Source organism: Patiria miniata, unplaced genomic scaffold (genome assembly GCF_015706575.1).
Source record: "Patiria miniata isolate m_02_andy unplaced genomic scaffold, ASM1570657v1 HiC_scaffold_17, whole genome shotgun sequence".
Classification (NCBI taxonomy): domain Eukaryota; kingdom Metazoa; phylum Echinodermata; class Asteroidea; order Valvatida; family Asterinidae; genus Patiria; species Patiria miniata.
Window position 1 is genome coordinate 1,721,225 of NW_024037055.1, and position 24,066 is coordinate 1,745,290.

Here is a 24,066-nt window from a genome sequence, read left to right on the forward strand (position 1 = left end):
ATCAATTCGTCTCTGACTTGTACAACCCTCCATCTAACCTATGAATCTTTCTTAATGAGAAAAGAGGATCTTTTTTTCAACAGTTAAAAAGTGGTTGGAAAACTTTTTGGGTATTTTCAAAATTTAAATCACAACCTTGATCTTGTTAAGTACTTTACCCCTTTACAATATGACTTTTATTTAATTTAAAATATCTACAAAACAGTCTAACTTTTATCTTTAAATGTTGTATATTTTTGAACTGCAGAAGTCTTCTTTCAATGAATAAAAAAAGAACAGTTTATGGTGGTCGAATGCAATTAAGAGGAATCAAATTTTAAAGGAAAAGCACTGAAACATGATTGCACACCATACAACTTTAACTGAACTTCTGCCATATACCTATGCACTATTTGCATTTTGCCTCATATTTTAACTTTATTAGACTGGAAATAATCAATTTGAGGTGTTTTTCACTTTAAAAACATCATTGAAATTCCATCTTTGTCATAAAATTAAGTCAAATTGTTACAAAAGCAGTTAACAATAGGATAAAACAGGTTTAACACAATGACATGGGGGATATTTGGTTGGTAAGATATAAAAATAAACAAAAAAACCTTCAAATGCGTCTTATTCTGATGAAGAAAACTACCAGACAACATCTTGAATTCAACAGGCACTTTTGAGAGGCTTCGCCAAATAAAACATGCTGAAAGAGCTCTTACCGTGAACGGAATGCAAAATTAAATTTGAAAGCATCAATTGAGAATAGCAGCACAGTGAATCAAGGCAAATGAAAAAAAAGTACTGATAAATAAACACAAACAAATTCTAAAATCTAATTCAACACACAATTAAGTATTCCACACGGTGAAAAGCTGATAAGGCATTGACTGATTACCATTCACTGTGAGTAGGTAATTTGTTAAAAGTACCAAAAAGGCACATATTTTATATCAAATGATCCTTTAATAAGCCTTTCGGTGACACTTTTAGGCACAAAGTTGTGGCTTAGGACAAGCTACGTTAGTGGAAAAATCCTTGATGAAAATGCCTCAAAATTCCTTGCCAAGTTAAAAATAGGCTTGAAATAATCACACGCTTAACACTCAACAATAAAGCTAAACAGAAAGATGAGATTGGCACTTGTTTCTTCAATTCATTATGGGTCAAGTGTTTTGAAAAAAAATGGACATTAAGCATACATCACAGTTTTTTACTTTGAAGAGTTATAACACAATAATAAAAATACTATACTTTTCTTTTGTTGAATATGTTGCAAATGTTTGCATCTATTCAACTGACCATGCTCTTTCTTGGTAAAGTAAATAAATTTTCCGCTCTTTTATAAAAACAAATCCTGCAAAGCCATTCTTCATACACAAGTACTGCAATCAAATCACATTTCCCGAAAAAAAAACTACAATTCTTTGGTCCCTTTCTTTGGTTATTTCTACTCCAATCCAAACTTTCTACAAATCTACCACAATAGAGATAATCGTGGGTACCCCAATGCCACAAAATATTTCTTGTCGATAAAAACAGTGAAATCAAGTGATTCTGAGATGGCATGGCTGAGCTTGATTCTGAAATTAATGATCCAATCTATATTAGCCGTCTCGTAAATAAACTTCAAAAAGTATCGGTTAAACTTGAATGAACTTAGTTTCTGCAATCCAAAACCTGCATATTTCCCCGGGCTAAAGATGAGTTCTTCCGCAGGGGTGAGATAAGGACAAATCCACAAAATAATTGGCAGAGGATTGGAGGGTCACCGAGAGCCCCAGAGCAACGTAGGATCTATGGTATATGTTTGTTTAAATTTGCCTAAAACACCCCTAAAATGCCCATTTCATTTGTTTTATATCAACCTTTACAGGTAAACCTACTTTTAAGGTAAAACCTCAGGAATTCCAGATTTGAAATAGGGATTCATAACAAAAAACCCAGATACGAGGAAAATCCAAACAAAACAACCTGATATCAGGAACAATCTTGACAAACCTCACCCCAGCTTGAGTGGGATTTTACTGCCAAGATGAAGGTCCTTGTTGAAATTTTACAGATTCTTCTTCCCGTTAGGCTACAAATTCAGAGTAGGTTTTTTGGGGCTGCATAACCTAACAGTTATGACATGGACAGTTCCAACAATTCTAAACAGAACTCAAGAACTTAACCTTTGGCAATAAAAAAAAAATTCTGTTTCACTTCTGCAAAGCCGTTTTGTAAAAAAAAATTAAATTTTTTTTTTGCAGTATTAATTAAAGCTTTTGCTGGGCCTAATAGGCCAGCCTACAGTCCCCTTGACTGACGGAGTCACGGACTGAATGACTGACTGACTCCCCGACTGAGTATAAATGACTGAGTTAGTGACCAACTGAGTATACATATAAATACTGTTCTGAACTGAGACAGCCGTATTTGCATATTTTGGCAATCATTATTTGGAGTCGGTACGCTTTCGACTTTACAAAACCGTTATTGGAGTTGTCTTGGAGGTCTGGTCCTCTTCGCTCTGATAGGCCAGCTTGTAGGTGCCCAGGCTTAGGCCGCCCTCGTCCACCGCGTCTGTCGCGACCTCCCCCTCGAAGGCTGGGTTCAACCTCCCACGGCCGTTGAACTCAACCGGCTTCTTTGGGGTCCATTGCTTCGGTTTGCTTGGCTGTTGTCTTGGCTGTTTTGTTGGCTTTTTTTTAATGAAAGGGGTTGAAAAGAAAGAAAAATCCATCATTCCAAATAATAATGAAGAACTTTGAAGTAATCCAGCACTTTGAAGTTTGATGAGGTTGTTACCGAATAAAACCAAAAAGTCTGCATGTGGTTGTATCCGACTACCAGCTATTTCTGATTTGGTATTACAACACAACATCATTATTAGCTGGTTCCTTGGTCATTATTTTTTTTGGATAGAAAGAAATTTCAGAAAGAAATTTTAACCTTGCAATTGATTTTTTGAATATTATTTGATGTTTGGTGATTGTCCAAAACTTCAGACAGCAGAATTTGTTGAATGTTATGATGCAATAACATGCAAATTCCCAAGCAATGATAATGATTGATAGAACAATGTGCGGACTGAGAATGAATGAGATGGCTGAAAATTCACAATGCATTTCAAACGATAACTACGCAAAATGTTTTTTTTAATGATGCAATGGTATCAGAGTGGCATGAATGAAATAAAAGTTCCCTAAATTTGCCGAGTTCAAATCAACACTTCCTAAAAAAGAAAATCAGCAAAACTCATTCTATAAATTTAGCATGGATTAGCCATCTTTGTCTTGTTCTCTACCACACACAGATAATCCCTATGCACAAGAACATAATGTGCCAGGCACCAGACTATTTTCAGAAAATAGTCTTGTAGAGTCCAAGGTACAGAGATGGTTACTAAAATGCCATAACTTTTCCTGCAGAGAAAAAAAGGTTAGTAAAAGACACAGGCAAGCCTTTGAAAGCTGTGTGAGAAATAAGCAAACACATGAATTTCATGCCCATTAAATCAACTTGTTAATTGAAGCATTCTTAATTGCAGAACAGAACAGACAGGTCATTTATTTTTGGGTTGTGAAAGCCAATAAGCAATGGTGGATATTTTTTAAAGATAAAAGAATTATACTTTAGTTGAGGAAAAAGTCAGAAATAAATGTTATAAACTTCTTTGGTTAGGAGTTGTAACTGCAATGTATAGAAAGTCATCTTTTGTAGAAGATGAAAGCGTACAGGATAGTATTTTCTCAAGAAATATCAAGACAATCTACGTATTGTATGTGTTGTATTCTATAAAATAAATGTGCCAATATGCTATAAAAAAGTAATTAAATCAATTTGTAGCATTTCTCAAAATGAACCCACTGCAGAGCTGAGCCTAACAATACAGTTGTAATCGGTCCTTTGTTTATATCCTGAGCAGAACTCTATAAGTAAATTTTAAACAAAAAAAATGACAAATAAAATATATTGCTTCACAGAGGACATAACATACTAAACCACAATAAATTATTAAACTCCACACATAAAGTTTACGTAGTTCTTTTTCAAATACAATTGTCTTTGCCAGCCATCATGTGTTTGTTTATAGGAATACAAATAATATGTTGTCCCCAGAATAAAACAGTAACATGCACAATTCCTAGTCAAACAACATGCTAAATTAGTGGCAGTTACAGTAATTAACATCCACAGTGTGAACAGCTGCAGTTGGCCGAGCGAAATCATAGCCTTCAATACAAACTTTGCATACATTTTTTTAAAAAAATGTACCGTACTTGGCAAAATTAAAAACTGCGCAACATGCACTATTAATAAAATCAAAGGGGCTAGGGGGCTAAAAGCCCCTAATACTCTGAGATAGATCAACAACTTCATTTATCCCTCCCCATTTTAGGCAACATTCACACACAATAAGAAAGATTCTAAATTTCCATATTTTTTTTTCATCTTGCCACAAAATATTTATAACAGTACAATACCTAACAATTAACCCATTAGGACCTGTGCTATAATTACATAGCATTTATTTCCTGCAAATCCATAAACCCATAGAGGGCTCGGGCGGTTTTGGGCAGTACAGCGAGTTGCAGACGGGGCAATTTCAGGCGGGTTTCAGAACAAATGGGTTAATAACAAAGTTAAATAGTATATTTTAATTGATACTGTTTAACACATGCGGATTTAACTCGAGTCAAGCATAAAACTGACGCATTGACAATGTGCACAACATGCTTGAACCGTGGTCCTACATACCTCCTCCACCCCAGGGCTTACACTCCGATCTTGTTCAAGTAGAGTGTGCACGGTGGCTTCAGGTGACGGTGAGGACGAGTCTATTTGTAGTACGCAATCAATCAAGCAATTCGTCATTCAGTTTCATTTTCACAAGAATTTCTTTCAAACAACTGCGTACTTTGGGTGAGCGTCACAAAATACACGACAAGGGTGCTTTAGTTCTACATAACTACACAAAAGCTTCTGACACACACACAAACTGTTCTTACAATTTTTTAATGATAAGACTGCAATTGGGAACTAAATATTGCACAAACGCTACTTTAGAAGGTGAAACATCTGCAAATCTGGAAGCTATGACAAGATTTGAACAAGTATTGCAGCGACAAGGAACGACTTGACAGAAAATGTCCTCTACAGATCCGACAGAAAATCCAACTTGTCCTTTTCCTCAGAATTTGGCACCATCACACGTGAGGGGTGGCAATATTTTTCCATCACAGGTAATCCTTCTGAAAACAACTCCAAAATTTCTACCCAATTGTCTACATTATTCACCAAAATTTTTACAGGACGAGAATGACCCTTTGAATCAAATATATTAAATGATTTCTAGTTTTTGTTGGTTTTGCAGCCAATGGCAAAATCATCATGAAGACACATTCTTCCTTTCCCTCGCGTCTTTTTTTTTAAAACAAATGTGCTTAATTTACGCCCTGCAGAAAGAAAAACGACAAACTGAAGCAACAAAATTACAAAAGCCCAAGACTGTTAACACAAGTTCTACTGGTTAAAGGAGGACTATGTCTCAGGAAACAGAGATCTGCAACAACACTGCAATGACAATAGCACTGACTACTTGCCACTTGCCAGTGGCAAATTTCCAATAAAATGATCAGTTGGAAAAGTAACAATAATAATAAAGTATATTTATATAGCGCCATAATATGCCTAAAAAGACGCTCAAGGCACCAGAAAATAACGTTTTCTTTGTTCGACAAGGAAACATTTATAAGCATTTTATGAGAGATGTTTTCTTTTCAATACCATTCTTGATGTCCGTAGATTTGCTTCACAATATAGCAAACTTTTCAGCTAAGTATGATCAGCTGAAAATTCATCATTTTTTAAATTCCCCATTTAATAATTTAACAATTATTAAATGGACTTTAATAATTGTTAAATATATGTGCTAAAAAAACTAAATTTGATTTGGTGTTTCGGGGGGGGGGGGGGGGGGGCTACAGCGATACACAAAGACACATTATATTCAAATACGGCAAAGTGCAAGCAACATGCAGCTTACAATATAAACTTCTCAAAAAGCAACGTGCAACCATTGTACGTGTGCATACACAAAACACCAGCCACTGGTCTTGACAATTATCCACATTATTATTGATATAAAGGAAAAAGTGAATGAATTGTTCTGTATAATTGCTGGGCACCTCTGGAAAACAGTGTACCACTAAGAGATTTCCCCAGGGTTAATAAGAAATAAATAAATAAACTTAAACTTAAAGACTGAGAAAATGTTTGGTTCTTAAAAGAATGTGTGGGGGGTCAGTCAGTGTCATGTTAATTTGTAGCACAATGAATTTTGAAAATTGCGATATAATGGGTATCGCCAGGTAAATTTCAATCAGGTCCGGATGTGGGGGAGGGGGGTTGTAGGGAAGGGAGTGTGGGGGTTGGGGGTGGTGGGTGGGGGTAGTGGGAGGGGACAGGAGGGGGTGGGGGTGGTGGGAGTGGGCAGGGGGTGGGGGATGGGAGAGGTCAGAAGTCAGACTGGTCCAGAAGTAATTAGCCCAAAATAAATTTACCAGTTAGTGGGATTTGGGTGGGAAACCATTTCTGACACATGAGGGAGCTGTTCAATGTAAAATGGGACTGGACACGATCTGACATTAGGTGGCACCATTTTGCTCACACCCCCACTAGAGACTTCTGTTGATATTATAAGTTATAAAATGCCCACAAAGATGTAAAAAATAAATAGCTGGTAATAATATGTGGATAATTGCAAGACCAGACATGACAAGTGGGGGCGCTATACACCGACAGTGATCGTACCTAGAGCAGGGTTGCATATACCCACGTCCCCTGAATGGGAGTGGGCTAGGACCAGCCCTTCCGAGGGTTTGTAGTACAGGCATGCTAGGCTGGGCCAGCTATACATGCCAACTGCTGTCTGCTGATCAGATGCGTGCAGATGGAAGTAAAGGGAAAATAACAATGGAAAAATCCTCAATGTCAGAACACAAGCAACTTGGTCATTCCATAAATGTGGGGTCCAGACTACTAAGCATACGGTGCATCATAGAAAAACAAGTGATGTTATATTTCTGTAGGCCAAAGGGTTATCAGTTGACAAGAACTCAGCAGTTTTAACTTTTGTTGGAATCACAAAATTAGAGTTGGATAAAAAAAAGGTCCTATTTTTGGAGGTCATGATTAAAAAGATAATGTAAAGAATGACCTTTGAGGCAATTTTTGTTGGCAAACTGTAATGTGAATCAGGCTGTAAAGTAAATCCACGTGGCATGCTGTCATTTTGAAGAAAACAATGGGATTAGTATACATCAAACAGATCAGTCTTAAAGGGAATATACATCATTTGCTTTTGCTGTAATTTTCAGAAATGGATGGAATTGGGGGGTTGGAAATATCTAGCAAATATAGTTACACTGACTTTTTTGAGGTTTTGGGTTCGAAAATGCTATAAAAACCAAGAAAAACAATCATTTTCATGTAGTCTGGTTCCCTGACTCCATTTAAGAAGAAACAGAGCAGTTTACATATATTGGGGAATTGTAAGGTCAGGGAACCAGTCTAGCTGGCTTGTACCCGTTCATAGGTGTGTAATCGATTGCAAACAAGCGCGATGGTCAATTGGGGCCAGTATTTGAAAAAAAGCCAGTTTTTTCCAACGCTGGTCGGCCGATCAGCGTTGGAAATTGATACAAAAATACCACTTTTCTTGAAAATGACAGTATACCAGGTGCCATGATTTTACAGGATGCTTTACACTGTCATTCACCAACAGTCCAGCAAGGTATTTCAAAATGATTCGTTAGTTTTATTTTTTGATGTTTGCAAATGTTGTATCTTCCCTTTAACTAGAACTTTCATCTGAAGAAACAGTTGTAACAACTGGCTTAAGGTCGAAAGAAGATTCTGCAGATTTAGGTGATACTTCAAAGAAGATTCCTCTAGTTATAATTTTTGCACAGAAGAATTGTAAGATGACTTGCCATATTTTCAGTGCACAAGTGCAGTAATAGCACTAAGCATGTAGACCTGAACCATAGCGATGTCATGCTTTGTTTACATTCGCGTTTTGCGTTTTCCTATGGGAGCCAGGGGGGTGATGAGGGCCACCAAGTTCCCTCAGGAAAGCATGCATGTAAACAAAAACTATGACGTTATTAAGTCTTAGGACAAATGTTACTTGCTCATGGGAAACATTCTCCAAACTCTTAAATTGTTTCATGAATTCAAGAACACATGCTATTGTTACTGGGAACAGTCTGAGCATGCATAAGGTCTACCCAATTTGGCTCTTGGGCTGAGGTGATACAGCGCCCTCTATAGTTCCCATCACTTGTACCATTTTAAATAAACTTGGAAAGAGCATAATAGGTTTGGGAATTTTGTATGGGTGGGAGCCTAGATACTATCTTTGTTTTGAAAGCTGACTGACCCACAGAAAGACTTTCCACCATCGATCAATGAACAAGCTTGCAGGCAAGTCAACTGCCTACAGAAAACATCTCTTTTCCACAGTCGCAAACCTAAATAAAACTGTATTTTCTAGGAATCTATGGAGTACAACTGGTACTGGTAGAAGTTTACTGTCGATAGACGATTCATTAAAAATGGAGAACAATTTTCCAACAGATACACAAAGGCTCTAGAGTAAAAAAACCCCAGAGACAATTAAGTACGTACAAACAGACGTTACGTTATTTTGAAGGGTACTACCCTAGCTACAAGTGACACTTTGAGGTTCCAAAATTTAACGTTTTTAAAATGCTGAAAGTCCGACAGCCATTATATGAAGATGGGATAAGCATACTGTTAATCAATGGGGCTGCAGATATAAATGGCACTGCTCGATTTTCTAAGAGTTGTGGGTTGGTAAATGCACATGTACAATCATAATGAGTGAATGTCCGCGCATGATCAGTGAAGCATGATGGGTAGGGTATGAGGTCACTGTGATGTTTGACATCATGATGTCACTGACAGGAAACTCTCAGGAAGGTGCAAGCAACAACAAGCATTCAAGCAACTGATAGTTTGAAAACTTTGAAAGATAAGTATAGATGATGTGATCTCTGTTGGTAAATGTAAAAACTAAGCTAGAACTATTGCAAATGGTAGCAAATAATTAAACAATTTTTTATGTATCTGTTTGTGTATAGGTAACAGTAGACCAACAAATTAGGCCCCACCCATTGCATACTAAGTCCCACCCACTGCACACCAGGCCCCATCCTCTGCACACCAGGCCCAACCCACTGCGCACCAGGCCCAACCCACTGCACACTAGACCCCACCCACTGCACACTAGGCCCAACCCACTGCACACTAGACCCCACCCACTGCACACGTGGGCAACAACATGTGTGCCTCTTCAATGTCTTTCCAAAAGAAAATCTTTAGAAAATCTAAACAGACAGAATGTTAGTACAGCATATTAATCTATACTAGAAGATCAGGTAAAGTTACATATTATGCACTGTAAGTAGTTCTTGAAGATGCAAGCAGGAAGGATTTTTTTTGGTTATATTTTTGACTAGCTAGCTTTGCAAAGTGTGCAGTTAGGCACCCTCCTGAGAAAACCCTGTCAGTGTTAGCCGGTATGTCGCGAGATGGTAACCAGTGATGCAGTGGTAACCTATCCCCCTTCTGATATCACATCGGCCCTCTTGTGGTGGTGGAATTGCAGAGAAAATGTCTGTCTGTATGTTGGCACTGAACCAGGGATATTTACTTGTCACTGTTGCTGCCATGCAATGTGGCGCCCTCTATGGGCTGTGCACGAGGCAAATAGCTCTTAGAGCATTTCCAAACTTTGGCTTCAGCTGCACTAGCTTTGGATACAGGAGTTTTTTAGCTACTTAGTGAAGTAATAGGAAGGCTCTATTTTATGGTATACGCGTATGCACACGCGCTCTCATGAGTAAATCACTCATATGTGCAGTGTCAGGCACAGGCACATTTTAGTTTTGCAGCATTTCTTGAATCATTGTATTATTGTGATTTTAGTTTTAAAGTCGTGCTTTTAAGATGTCAAGATAGCTCAAGAGGATGACCGTGTATTGCATATATTCCATATGTTCTGCTTGAACACCATTTGGGGTGATCCAATATAGGGCTTCCTTTGTGGAGTCTTATGGGGGGGGGGGGAATATCATTAAAATTCACCATTATAGCAAAGTTTGAACTTAAAGATGGTTTCTCTGTGAAAGTGAGTATTCACCATGTAAGCTTGTTGCTCCCACCCCCTATAAACACTGCATCACTGGATTGTGACAGAAAGCGTGGGAGCAACAAAAGATGTCTGACCTGGGGGAGGGGGTCATCAAACAGTGCCGTAAACTGTTTGAGGAATGTGCGTCTGTTGGTCGGTCGCGGTGGCACCATTCCTAAGAATATACTCTGGCTCGACCAGCTTTTCGTATCTGCCAAAGTGCCATTTAAGCTGCGGAGAAAACAGGCTTGAAAATGAACGACAAATTTATCTTCTTTTTTTTTTTCTTTCCCAGTCTTCTTTCCTCCAGATAATAAACATTTGAGGGATGTTGAATCCACTTACAAGTATCCCCCCTAAAAAAGAAAAAAGGAAGGGAAAAAACAGAGAGAGAGGGACAGAGTTGAGAATGCAGTGAGTGTTGTGAACCCACACTTTTGTGTATTCTTCCAGAGGTCGTGGGTTCGAGTCCCACTCGAGTGATTTTTTCCAACTTTGACTCGGGAGGTAACACTAACCGAAGACGGTCAGAGCATACTGACCGGAACGTCGAGTTTATACCTCTGGGTTTTTTTTAAACCATTCTCTTATTTGAGAAATTACTTGCACATGGTGTTTCCGCAAACCTTTCATTTATTAGGTGACACACTGAGTATACAGTGTTTATACGTTGGTGAAGGGCAAAACCTAATTTGAAAACTAAAGTTACGAACATATATGGTGCACAGTACGAATGCCTAAGAAATGACATAAACTACTTTACAATAATTTGGGGCAAGATATAGCAGGAGTGATTTTCTTCTTCACTTGGAAGTATTTACTTTTTCTCCAAAGTAGGATGTGCCTGTCATTTAGAAAGGTCAGGGGTTACATGACAAAATAAATTTAAGAATATGTTGCTTCCAAAATTGCCAGCTGTATGTATGCAAGCATGATTAATGGATAAGCCTTTTTAAAATGGTCCCATATTATTGCCCAGAGCAGAGTCCAGAAGTCTAGAGGGCTAAAAAATAGTACAGACAGAGACTTTTCCTTCAAGAACAATCCTACACCAACAAGTTTGAAAAAGCTTAAAGCTATATTGCACATGAAGGATGACCATTTAAAGCATTTGCCGCAGAAAAAAAAAGTGAAGCAAAATGCAAACTTTGACAGCTTCAAGCAGTATTCAAATGTGCAACCTTGTTCTTCTCTTACTTTTGGACTTGTTTTTAGTGCTTTTTGAGAGCAAAACTAATTGATTTGAGACACAAGGTCCTGTCGACTTGTGCTTCTTTCCCGACGTGACCAAGGTAGCCGAAACTCTTTCAAGATGTATGTATTTCCTTGACATAACGGTGTTGGCTGGCAAGATAAAAGTGTCGGAAGTTAGAGAGGTATGTGTCGTAATTGCCAGTTACGCACATTGGGGCAGGGAGGTGTTCTGGATAGGGAAATGTTTTAGTTTATCATACGTGGACTCACCAATAGTGGACAGCTGCATTTTCGTTGGTACTTTCTTTTTAAAGTACACTTTAAAAAATTGTTACATGAACAGATATCACAGGAGGAAAACATTTTGAGAAAATTTACTTTTTAAAACTGGGAAAAATATAGGCACTACAAGAGGATTTTATAAGAGCTATGAAATTGTGAAAAACTGTGAACATCTACCATGGCATTAACCCATTAGCACCTGTACTACATTGTATCACATTGTATCACATTGTATTACATTGTATTACATTGTATCACATTGTATTACACTGTATTACATTGTATCACATTGTATTACATTGTATTACATTGTATTACATTGTATTACATTGTATTACATTGTATCACATTGTATTACATTGTATTACATTGTATTTTATTCCCCGATGAATGCTAAATGGGCGGTTTAGGGCGGTGAAGGTAGGGCGGTTTGGTGGGGTACATGTACAGGGACTTATGGTTTAACACAAAACTTTTGACGAGTCAGAATAATTTTTTTCATAGCCTTTTCTCACGGGAAGATAAAATGATGGGAAGATACAATGACGGGAAGATACAATGACCGGAAGTGTGCGAACTCTAAACTCTAAAATCGCAAATCATGAAATTGTGCATGGTTTCTGATACTATATGATTCAAAGCATCTGTGCCATACAGGCGCGGCGTGCATTGATGGGAAATTCCCGAGGACTCTACATAGGAGTATCTCCAAAATAGTGAAAAATGACAAAAAGCGAAAATATTGAAGGACGCTCAAGCGCTAAGAATGACAATGTAAAGACCCAATGTAAAGGCAAAATTTATGATGAATAAAACCTGTGTAGGCCATTTGTGATTTGTAATGAGGTGAAATAATTTGTTTCCCACAAAATATTTCCAGTCAGGTCCATGTACAGCGTGTCTCAAAAAACATAACGCTCAATCTATAAATAATAAAAATACTAGCACTCTCTCTTTGCAAATCTTATCTATAGAATCTTAAGGTATAGTATGGTCTTTATCCCATCTCATTTGGACAACCCAGTCCAGAGATACAGCTAATTAAATGAAAGGACTTGAATTCCAAGTTGGGGCCACTTTTCAGATTATCTTGTATCTAATGAAATGCATTCACATACCAAGAAGGTGTGTGAATGCCTTTCATTAGATACCAGATAATCTGACAAGTGGCCCAAACAGATTTTGAAAGTCTTAACAAGCTTTGCCGTAACTTTTAAATAAAAGGTCCAAATACACAGACCAACCAAGGGTAAAGAAACACTTTATCGTCCCATAGTTTAGTTTCCTCAGGAAAAAAATGTTGTCTGACTGCTACTTTTTTTTTGAGACACGCTGTGTATCATACTCAATACATAACAAAGACATTTTGTCACATGCTTCATAACATTCTGTAGACTGCAGTAGTAGATGCTGTGTCCCTACACTGCCCCAATAGCTCACGCAGATATAGAGTCAGGCAACGGCCTGTCTGTCACTGTTTTGATGACCTCTAATGAGGGGTCAACTTGATTTCAATATTAACACACACAAAAAAGGTGCTGCATTCTGTCAGTATGTGTATTCAAGAACTAGGCTAGGCAGCCAACAGGAAAAATAATGTCACAGTGCAAAGCAACGCTTAAAACTGTGAAAGTTTTGAAGACGTTGCCTGTCCTAAAGGTTAGCTTATCAGTCTACAGGCAAAGCCAGGCCAGCCCAAAATCAGTATACATGGACATCCCAGCAAGGACCAAAATCTATCTCTGGAAAAAACACATGCTCTTGAAAATCATAACGGCAGTGGTATATTTCTCAAGGTGCTTGTCAAGCAAGCTGAACATGAGCAGGCATTCTCAGTGCAGCACTTGTTAGATTATAGTAGTAATCATCGTTTTCCAAGTCTGACTAGATTTGCATCGCTTGTTCAACTTTCTTGAGAGTAAAACTCTCAAAGCACACCTTTAAAGTTTTTCAGCAGAACGTTTTTTTGTGATTATTGCCAACAAGTTCTGCTGAAACCAAACCTGAAACAAGATACTCCTATTAATGGCAACCGCGGGCAACAACTTAACAAAAAAAGAAAGTTCTCAGTCACGGGAAGAGACACAAATATCTTCATGAAATTTAGACTTACATTGGCAACCTGGCTCTCTGATGGAAAGAAGTAGAGCTGGCAGGTCTTGTAGACGAAGTCGGGAAGGAAACAGGCTGCGATGGTGAGGAGAATGCCGAACCAGACAGGCCAGCTCTTGAGAGACATGAAGAAGACGTAGTAGGGGTCGGTCGAGTCAAAGAAATCCCTGAAGAACAAGCATCACAGGGAAAAACTGAATGTGTGTATCAGGGCTGTGCATCGGAGCCGGGGACCCGAGTACCCAACCACTGATGTCAGGCACCAGTTTCAGATAATGGGATCGGGAATCCGTAACCAATTTTACAAATTACTTAGTACATTCACAGACAATAAGAAGAAAGATTTTTATGCCACTGACGTTTGGTTTTGGTATCAGAGCTGTAATTGGACGAAACATCACCAGGGCCTAATGAATTAATCTATTGTCAAAGTGAAAAAAGAGCATTTTTTGCTTCTAAAAAAGAATACTTGTAAACTCAAATCCTTGTAAACTCAAATTCTGACGCCACAAACTGGCCTAAGCAATCATACCACATGCATGCATATAACTGTGGATCTGTGTGTAAAGCATGTATTTGTCTTAAGTTCAACTTATGGTTGCGATGTCTTTTGGGGGAAGTATAAGTAACAATTTTCTTCAATCTTCTCAACAATCAAATTACTTTATTGACATTAACTTGTCTGTGTCCAACCATATTTACGGTTAAGACAGTTGGGGGAAAAAAGCAGAAAGTCACTTACCATCCACCAAGCACTTTGTACCTGAGGAAAAAAATCAGTCAAGGTAGAACAATTAGTGAGATTTAGAAATTATGGATTTTGAAACAAACAAACAGATCAATATGCTTTTTAACAATAATTTGGTCGGTTACTTTCTGGATATATGCAAATGATTTACTCTGCCTTTAAATAAACCTGTCAACATCACACCATAGTGCACTGACTGCCTGTAACTTTCACCATGATATTAATCAGCTGTACATACCATATGAAAGCTGTGTAGATGGAGGTAAGTATCGGGTAGCCTAAGATGGAGAGCGCCATGGAACCAATGACAATCCAATTCCAGTATCGAGTCTCTATTCCAAGCTGAAATTCCAAAAATTACAAAATGTCAATAGTAAGTCAGCTCAAGCCATCGCTAGTCATCATGTTAAATCAATCACAAGTCATCTCAAGTCGATCATAAGACATCTCAAGCCAATCGTTAGTCATATGAAGTCAGTCACAAGTCATCTGAAGTCAATCACAAGTCATCTCAAACCAATCCTAAATCATCTCAAATCAGTCATAAGTCAGAATACAAACCTCAAAAGTTTTGAATTTGTATCTTGACTGTCTCACACTTACCTTGATGTTAGCGATGAGGATACAGCAGGTATACAGAATGGTTCCTAAACACCAGTTGCCCATGCTCTGTGAACAAAACGGCAACAAGTACGTCAAGAAAACAGCTTTAACAGGACTCCAAAAGTAGCCTGGACCGCTTAACCTATCCACTTGATTAAAACTTTCTACACCGCACTAGAACCCGGCCCAATTTCATGGATTCACCGGATTCTGCGCTTGCAGCCTTCAATGCTGTGCTTACTGAGCTAGAAAGGAAATTCTGCACTAGCCCTGTAAGCACAACTGCCTTACTTACAGGATGTACGCATGCGCTCAAGCCTACATTCCTTGCGAACTCATGAAATACGCTAACAGTTAGCACAGAATTTCAGCTATATAGTTAGCAGCAATTCTCGCAAACAGTCAGCAGAGCCTTGAAATCGGGCCCAGATCTTAGGGTTTTTTTATAAATAAAATTAACCATAACTTTTTGAGCTCTGTAACATTTGAATTTCAACAACTGAAGTCATAGCAACCGTACTAAAAATATAGAGATTAAAAAAAAAAATGTTTAACAAATGCCTTACCTTCTGATCTTGGTACAGCGATGCATCATCCTTGAAGAGCAACATGGAGAAGTAGAAAATGACTAAGGCATGAACCGTACCTAGACACAAATGGAAACAATCAAAATCGTTGACATTAAAAAAGGATAATTTCCTGCAGAGTGGCTTGGTGAGACATCTTAGGTTGTATAGTCAGGGTACCCAATAGTCATGGTTTACTGTGTACTGTTAAGCCATTCATTGGAGTCAGGGAATCAGTTTTATTTACAGGTCACACAACAAGGAGCAAGTGATTAGTGTCTAGTCTGGGCACAAAATGGTCAGAGTCCATTTAGTATAGTAAAGCTATTCATTAAAGTCAGGAGCCCAGTCCTGCTGACAGCCAAATCAACAAGTCAGCCCATGTCTGAATGGCTATTCCTGGCAATTATACTTGCAACAGGTATCCAATATAGAAGGCTGTGGCTGAATCTGGCATTAAAGGCTATGGCTGTTGTGATAATCCATAGCCATAGACCAAAATGGTCAATTCGGACATAAGCAAAACCTATGTTCAAAATCTGCATTTTGTGGCAATGGCTTTGATTTTTGCAATGGCTGCACTATGGTGCATAGCCGTAGCCATTAAAAAACAAAACCTGTTTCAAACAGGGCTTAATGAGAGACAAGGAACCTGACTAATTTTCAAGCAGGAAATAAGCAAGTGTACAGGTCAGGGAACCAGATCAGCTTACCCAGCACAAGCCAGTAGATGCACTGAATCCATGTCAGCTTGGCGTTCTGCCGCATCTCCCGATAGAGCCGCGGGTTATTGACCAGCGTCTCGCTGGAGAGATGCTGCTCCACGATACCATAGATGAGAATGGGTAGGGAGGTGTAGGTGATGTTGAACAGTGTCAGAGAGAAGCTATCGTACACAGTCTAGAAAAGGAGATATTTAAGACAAATAATGTGGTAATAAGGGAGTGCGTCTGAAAATGACACTTTCTCTTTGTAAAACATTTCTCTGACAAAATAAGGGTTAGTCCTGGGAGAAGCTTCAATGAATTTAGTTGAGTCTCGGTCTACTCACTTGCTCGGAAAAGGCAGAATAGAAGGCGTAGAAAAACTGAGCGGTGATGAAGGCAATATTCTGCAAAAAGACAAAATGGGATGAACAGTTAGGATAGAGTGCCGAGATTCAATAATCACTTTTGTGATTTTAACAATAATTTATGCACGATGTGCACTTTTGGTAGCTGCAGCTCAATCCAACCAACCCAAACCAAGCCCCGCCCAGCCCGGCCTAGCCCAGCTCACCCCAGCCCACCCCTACCCAGCACAACCCCAACACAACCCAACACAACTTTATGATGAACAACTCACCTTGTAGAAAAAGTACTGTACAGTGATTGCAATGCGGTTGTAGTACCACGCTCCGTGTACTAGGAGCACCCTTATAAGAAACCTGAAGCGAGAGAATGCATAGTCGCTACATCGGACAGCCTGTCGACCCTCCTTACCCATGATGCCTTGCAAAAAAAAGACCAACAAACAAAAGTATAAGGCAATAGCAAGGAAAAAAATGTGAGTCCTGTCTAATGCATCTATCAATATATGTGTCCATCTACAATTTCTCCCAGCTAACAGCAGTCCCCATTTATACTCCTGGGTGGAGAGAGGCAAGTGGGGTAAGGTGGCTTGCCCCCCCCCCCCCCCCCCCCCATCCCCTGACCCCTTTTTACAAAACTGGCTTCCAGAGCTACAGTTAAGTCTATTATCAGCATGTTCCCATGTTGCTGTAATGGACGAAGACCTAGACCCTAGCCACAGCCAAGTGATTTAGATGAGACTTGACAGTTGTCTAGGTGAAAAAAAAGCAAACAAAAACCTGAATTACAAAACGTAAACTTACCAAGACCAATGTGAGCTTCTTGGATCATACTGACATCGTTGGCGCCATCGCCGATAGCCATGGTAGTTGGTCGACTGTCAGAGAACTTCACCAGCTTGACAACCTAAAACAACAAATCATTACTATCACTGTCCCAATAGGTAAAAAAAAATATAAGTTTCACTAGAAATCCTCAGTGATATTTAAAGGGATCTTCACAGAGGTGTTTTCTTTTATTAATGGCAGATCAGTGTGATACATTTGTTCAGAATGAAATTATACAGCGATTTTTAAAACTCTAGGAAAACATTTTTAAAAAGGAGAAGTCACCAGTTCAATGTCTCGATATTAGGGCCGTAAAAAGAAAATTTACAAGAGCAGAATTTAAACCTTCAACGCCAAGAATACTACACTAGTGCTCCACCAACTACGCTGCCTCAACCGAATGTTTCAGGATGTATTTATTTCAAACATGTGTATCATACAAATATAGTTAGAGCTGCATTTGGGGAGTGATCAACATTATGAATGTTATCAACGTACTTCAGCTTTTTGGAGTGGAGACATTCTGCAGCATAAGACAGCCACGCAGTTAAGGCACAGATCACGCAGCGTGTCCTTGTGGTGTTCCAATGCGTGGAATAAACTCGGACCGTCAACCACCATCGCGTACTTCACTTGGGGTTCGGCTCTCATTCTGAAAACAGAAAAAGGAAAACTCAGGTCCAATTAATTTTTCCATCACTTCATCTAATTTCCCAAAGTTTTAATCATTACTTAGTATCGGTTATAATCACAGCCCAATGCTGCAACAGCTAAAATGAAACTACACTATAAAGCAAGGTTCCCTCCTCAAAACTGCCAACCAAAAGAAATGCTACTGGCAACTCCAGCGTTGTGAAAGAAAATGTAATGTCCATGACAGAGCAAATGATTATCTAATTAATGATTCTGAAAAATGATCCAAAACTCCAAGTCTGTCATTTCCTTGACCATTACTAGATGATGGATGTGTAAGATTGGACCTTTGGAAAGAATAAGTGGACTTACTGTTCAAGGAATCGCCATAATGTCTCGCCGCATTCCTGCGCATTGGCCTGCTTGACTAGCATCAACTCCTGCATGTGAGGCTTGAAGTGTTTACAGGAGTGACTGATGTTGACCGCCGTTTCCTGTTTGTCACCTGTCAGCACCCAGACCTTTCATAAAACAGCAGTTGAATCAGGTTATCATTTTATCAACATGACAGCAAGAGTTGTATTCACCAATCTCCAGTGTAAAAAAACATGAAGCTATGCACTGGTTTCCTATCCCCCCATTCAAATGCTGTATGGAAACCAGTGTATACCACTCCAATCGTACAATAAAATACACTACAAATATCTTCAAGTTTATAAAAAAAAATGTACAAAATTGTTTATATCAATTATTCAGGCGATTATTTTGTTGTTTTCTAATTAATAATTATATTCAGTCACAAACGTAAGCATGGAAATAAAATTACAATAATTTTTATATTTGTTTACAATTCCATTGTTATGGGAGTGGTAATATGGCGGATAGTGGCTTCAATTTGAACACCCAATGAGCTATCTGGATTGTTTACATGGAGATCAATGGTTGCATCAGGAGTGCGTTGTTTGACACAACTGCACTGTATTTTTGTGTAATATTAGTCTGGCCTACCTTAATTCCAGCTGTACGCAAAGCCTCGATGGTCTCCGGGACGCCATCTTGTAGTTTGTCTTCCACACCGGTCGCACCCAGTAGATGCAGTTCCTGTTCCACGTTATTGAACACTTGGGTAAGCTGAACAAGAAAAGTGTGAACCAAATATTTGTTTTATCTTTTTGTTGGGATCAACTGTTGGAAGTAGCTTACAAGAAACACATAATAATTGTAAAAATAAGGGCTAGTTCCTACTCAGTGCCAAAGTGTGTACAAATACAAACTGGTGACGTCCAGTTCAAACCTTGTACTGTGAATTCAGAAAAGCTGAACAACAATAGAACTCCAGCAAATTTTGTTGTGAATATTTCGTAACATGACATTTGTATAAACTGGTTTTCAGGACTGGGGAAATCAATGTAATTTATTAACAATTCTTTGTTCCATTATACATTATCTTCATTAATTTTGTAAAACCGGGATCATTAAATTAAAATTTGAATTCATGTATTCTTTGAGAAGGGGGCAGACCAAATACAAGCTTCGGTTTATTGTCTGAACTCCTCATAGTATTAACCCTAACTCCCTAGGCCATTTTGCTAGGATGTAGCCTCAATCCTGCAAAATCCTCCAATTGGCCTCATGGACAAATAGCATATAGCCTCAATCCTGCAAATTCCTCCGCTATTTCTTGAATATGGTCCATGGAGGGGTGACCACTGCCTGAATCCTGCAAAATCCTCCGGCTATGACTGTCAATAGGCTGAGGCAGAGGCAGTGACATCCTGGAGCAGTGCGGAGGATGTCAAGTATAATCAAGGGCTAAATTTATGCACGGCTGAGCATAAACAACACAAGGTCCGGCCCAAGACCTTGACACAGTGCGTACTTCGAAATCAGCAACGCACTTTTGCCATGTAACCTCAATCCTGCAAATTCCTCCAATTTGCAAAAAGGATTTTGGAGGATTCAGGGCAGTTAGGGTTAAGCTATGCACTGGTACATTTACCTGTATTTTGTACTAATATGAAATAAACTTCAAACTTGAAACTTAGTATGAAACATGATCATGCCAACCTTCTCCTCCCTGCCATCCAGGGCTGTGGATGCCTCATGGAGCTGGTGGTGAAAGTCTTCATACTCTTCAGGACTCAGCTCCCTCTTGGCAAAGCAGAGCGTCCGAAGCCCCTCCTAGCAAAATAAACCAGAAATCATGAAATAAACAAAATTTAAAAAGGAAACCAACTACGTTTTTCAATGGAAATTGCCAACCACAAGGCCACTACAAACAGAAAATAGAGAAGCATGTTATAAAGACAGTAGTCTGTTGATATTTTTCTTGAATTGTGATATTTCATGATAGGGGAAAGCAAGATCTTGACAACGAGTTCCACAGTCAAGAAGTAAAGAGGAAAGAAACTTGATGATGTTGAACAAAGAAATTGACTACGGCGCTCTTCAAACTGAGCTATCAAACCATATGTCGGCAATTTTTCCGAATTTATCAATGTCTTTCCTCCAGGCATGCTAGACAGTTGCCATGAGAGCTGGCCAAGCGAAATTTGAATTTCGATCATTTCCCAAAAGAACAACTTGACAAGGCATCGTAAAAGCATCGTAAAAGCATCTTAAAGGTACTAACCACAGCATAATCGTTGACATGATCCAGGGTGATATCTTTCTGTCCAGACACACTCCTAGCTAGGATTGTAGATTCAGCTCCTTTGCATAAGACTTGCACATTCCCTTCAAAAAAACAAAAGACAAGATGGAAATAATTATGTAAACTACACAAATTGATCATCCGGAATTAACATCTCCCTGATGCAAAAGTCCACCATACATATTAAAAGTGACTGATTTCGGTACATGAGGTTATGGCAGATTCAAACCAGCCAGCCGAACCTGGCAAGTTCCCAGTCGAGTGGTAAGATGTCTGTACCACTAAGCAGGAGGTCATGGGTTCGAGTCCCCACCCAATTTTTTTCCTGAAACTAACAGGATAGTGCTGAATAAACAGTGTTTACGTCTTTACATTAGTGGAGGGCAAAAGTCGATATTGAAGTGAATTTTTTTTTTTAAATGCGCCTCTGTTAAAAATTGGACTGTTTACAGTTATCATTCAATAATAAACCCAAAATGTACAATCCCTATAGCAAATACCTAGTCATATACCCAAACACAACAGGTCATACATACCCTCGGGGTTCTTTATGATAACACTCATGCACTTCCTGGTTGGGTCAAACTCCAAGATGTGCAGCAGTTGGAATCGAACCAGGTCCCCATCTATCATAAGCTCAATGTACTCCTGAGTGGAGGCAGTTAGGACCACACCAAACCTGCACATAACAAGAGTGCACAGGGCCGTAAGTAACAGAAGATGAAACAATGATATTTAATTAAATAGCTTGTGACTAGGTGACTTGAGATTGATTTGTGACTGACTAGTGACTGACTAGTGACTGACTTGTGATGAATTGTAACTAACTTGTAACCGAATTGTGACTGGCTTATGACCGACTTGTGACTGACTTGTGACCGACTTGTGACCGACTTGTGATTGACTTGTGATTGACTTGAGATTGACTCGTGACTGAATTGTGACCGACTCATGATCGACATGTAACTGACTTGTGATGACAACTCACCTTTGAGCGGCCTCAACCAGTGCCTTCTCATCTGGCGATGAGGCCTCATACTGCCACAGCGTGTAATCCTCATTAGGGTTGGGTGCATCAACCTCATCCCCATCTTGGTCTTTATTGACGTGAACAGTGTGGCAGAGCGCCAGGCAGAGCAGGAACTCTCTGGTCGCCTCCTGCATTGGGTTGAATGGAGATACAAGGTTGCCTTTGGGTTTCAGACGTTTTTTGCCCAGGACAAATTCGCAGCGCGGGACATTTGAAATTGTTACTTTTTCCGGCCAGAAAGTTCGTAAGCGTATGATTCGAGTATCAGTTTGCCCTTTTCTTTTCGTTTTATCAATATGGAGTTTTTTTTGTAAGGGGGCAGAACGCTTTGCCCCAATCTATAACAAATTAGCTCAAGTTTTCTACTGACACTCGTTCAAACGGGCCATGTTTTGTCGACCGCAACCTTGAAAAACGAACTCTCCGTGGAAAACTCTTGATGGCACACTGCAATGTGAATCGCCCGAATTGATCTCACTGTACCCTGGACAACGCATACGGGCAGGCACCAGACTATTCTGTACCTAAGTTGAATGAGCAAGATATTTGAACATGCAAATGATCCAATACCATGGTGAGAGACCAGGTAGTGGGAGTGTACTGCTCGACACCATGGGACCGAGGTTGATTCCATACTACTTGATACAGTTCACTTACAGGAGTAGCTATGGATTTGTTGCCGGGTACCAGTTTGCCCTCCTTCTCTGTGTATTTGATGCCGTCTACCGAGCAGTATCTGAACTGCATGTCGTTCTCCGTCAGTGTACCGGTCTTGTCGGTGAACATGTACTCCACCTGACCCAGTTCCTCGTTTAAGTCTGAGGTGTTGGCTTTGGCACGAAGGTCTGCTTTCTGTTACAAAAAAAAGAGAAATTCATCAACCCTAACCCTCCTCAAACCTCCAAAATCAACCAGGCCGTTTTGGAGGATTTTGGAGGCTTGAGGATGTATGCCAAAAAAGTGTTGTTCATTTGGAATGAATGAAGGTCTTTAGCTATACCAAGCATTTAGTTCAGCCAAGCATAACCGGGGCCTACATTATACTGGATATAATCCGCACTGCTTCTGGATATCATCCGCACTGCTTCTGGATATCATCCGCACTGTCTCAACATTTTAACAGAGATTGATGAAGGATTTTGCAGGATTGAGGCATGGTCGACTCTCCACTGATCAAATTCACGAAATAACCACTGTCATGAATTTATTATTCTACAACATTCCAATCAAACTTCATAAATTTTTAAATTGAGAAAGTTCTTTTAATTGTAAAAATGAGCATTTTTAAGAAGTCAGATTTGATAAACAAAAAGTGCTAGAATCGTTGGAATATACTTACAGGATCGTAAATGTCTACGTCCCAGCCGAAATACAGGGATCCTAAAAACTTTTGTAACTCTGAAAACAAGAAGAAAATTGACATTACTTTCAATTAAGGGGATTCTCTGAAAGATGGTTAAAAGATTTACAGAAGTAGCAATAGAACAATTCTACATTTGAAGTATTTCTAGAACATTGTCGTTTAACATTTGGAAGAAAAAAAATCTCTCTAGAAACTCACCGATTGTGACGTAGAGGGAGATTGGAATGATGTAGTTGAAGAGAACGAGGAATGACAAGAAATCTGTAAAGATGACCGTTGCCTGTCAAAATGAAAGAACAAAAAACTCCTTGGTTGAAATAGTTGGCCTTATCCTTATTATTACTGTCATTGCAGGTGTCATTAAAAACAACACACGACAAACCTAATAAAGCTGGTCCCAGAGTGCACAAAATTCTATTCAATTGATTCGGAATGGCTAAAAAGTTTGTAGGTTAAGCTGTAGTGGTAATGAGATGGAAATTGAAATTCACTTTCCCCGTTCGCATGGAGACCTGACTTATTGCCAACACAAGTATCCTGATAGTACATTGGACAAGTGGGGCCAGACTAATGCTCATGTGACGTAGGTGCTACATGACATACATGAATACGCAAGCCTCGTAAAGTTGGTACCAGACTAATGCCAGTCACAAGGGACAGTCAGTCGGTGAGTCAGTCAGTCAGTTAGGTACAAGGACACAAGCTTGGCCCTCTGGGGACCAACAATAAATACATCAATCACTTTACAAATTGAAACCCTTAATTGCTGATTTTAACGTGTCTCAAGAAATCACTG

The 24,066-nt window shown here is 39.2% G+C and overlaps 1 protein-coding gene across 4 annotated transcripts in view; it reads right to left on the bottom strand.

Annotated features, from left to right (window-relative positions):
* Positions 1 to 341: 341 nt before the first annotated feature.
* LOC119723353 (probable phospholipid-transporting ATPase IF) overlaps positions 342 to 24,066 on the bottom strand; it is a 39,104-nt gene continuing 15,379 nt past the window's right edge. For 2 of the 4 annotated variants that reach the window (XM_038193950.1, XM_038193952.1), the window contains 20 exons: positions 23,469 to 23,550; positions 23,247 to 23,305; positions 22,565 to 22,759; positions 21,866 to 22,035; positions 21,414 to 21,556; positions 20,857 to 20,960; positions 20,292 to 20,405; positions 19,233 to 19,355; positions 18,597 to 18,745; positions 18,090 to 18,243; positions 17,568 to 17,670; positions 17,039 to 17,184; positions 16,746 to 16,805; positions 16,408 to 16,594; positions 15,695 to 15,774; positions 15,129 to 15,194; positions 14,764 to 14,867; positions 14,520 to 14,540; positions 13,779 to 13,944; positions 342 to 2,668 (listed from right to left, as the gene is read on the bottom strand). In XM_038193950.1, coding sequence (XP_038049878.1) covers positions 2,450 to 2,668; positions 13,779 to 13,944; positions 14,520 to 14,540; positions 14,764 to 14,867; positions 15,129 to 15,194; positions 15,695 to 15,774; positions 16,408 to 16,594; positions 16,746 to 16,805; positions 17,039 to 17,184; positions 17,568 to 17,670; positions 18,090 to 18,243; positions 18,597 to 18,745; positions 19,233 to 19,355; positions 20,292 to 20,405; positions 20,857 to 20,960; positions 21,414 to 21,556; positions 21,866 to 22,035; positions 22,565 to 22,759; positions 23,247 to 23,305; positions 23,469 to 23,550 — 2,445 coding nt within the window. In that variant the 3' untranslated portion in view covers positions 342 to 2,449. Of the gene's footprint in view, positions 2,669 to 4,728; positions 4,809 to 10,284; positions 10,421 to 13,778; positions 13,945 to 14,519; positions 14,541 to 14,763; positions 14,868 to 15,128; positions 15,195 to 15,694; positions 15,775 to 16,407; positions 16,595 to 16,745; positions 16,806 to 17,038; positions 17,185 to 17,567; positions 17,671 to 18,089; positions 18,244 to 18,596; positions 18,746 to 19,232; positions 19,356 to 20,291; positions 20,406 to 20,856; positions 20,961 to 21,413; positions 21,557 to 21,865; positions 22,036 to 22,564; positions 22,760 to 23,246; positions 23,306 to 23,468; positions 23,551 to 24,066 lie in introns of all 4 variants that reach the window. The other 2 variants (XM_038193954.1, XM_038193953.1) reach the window with 2 other exon arrangements.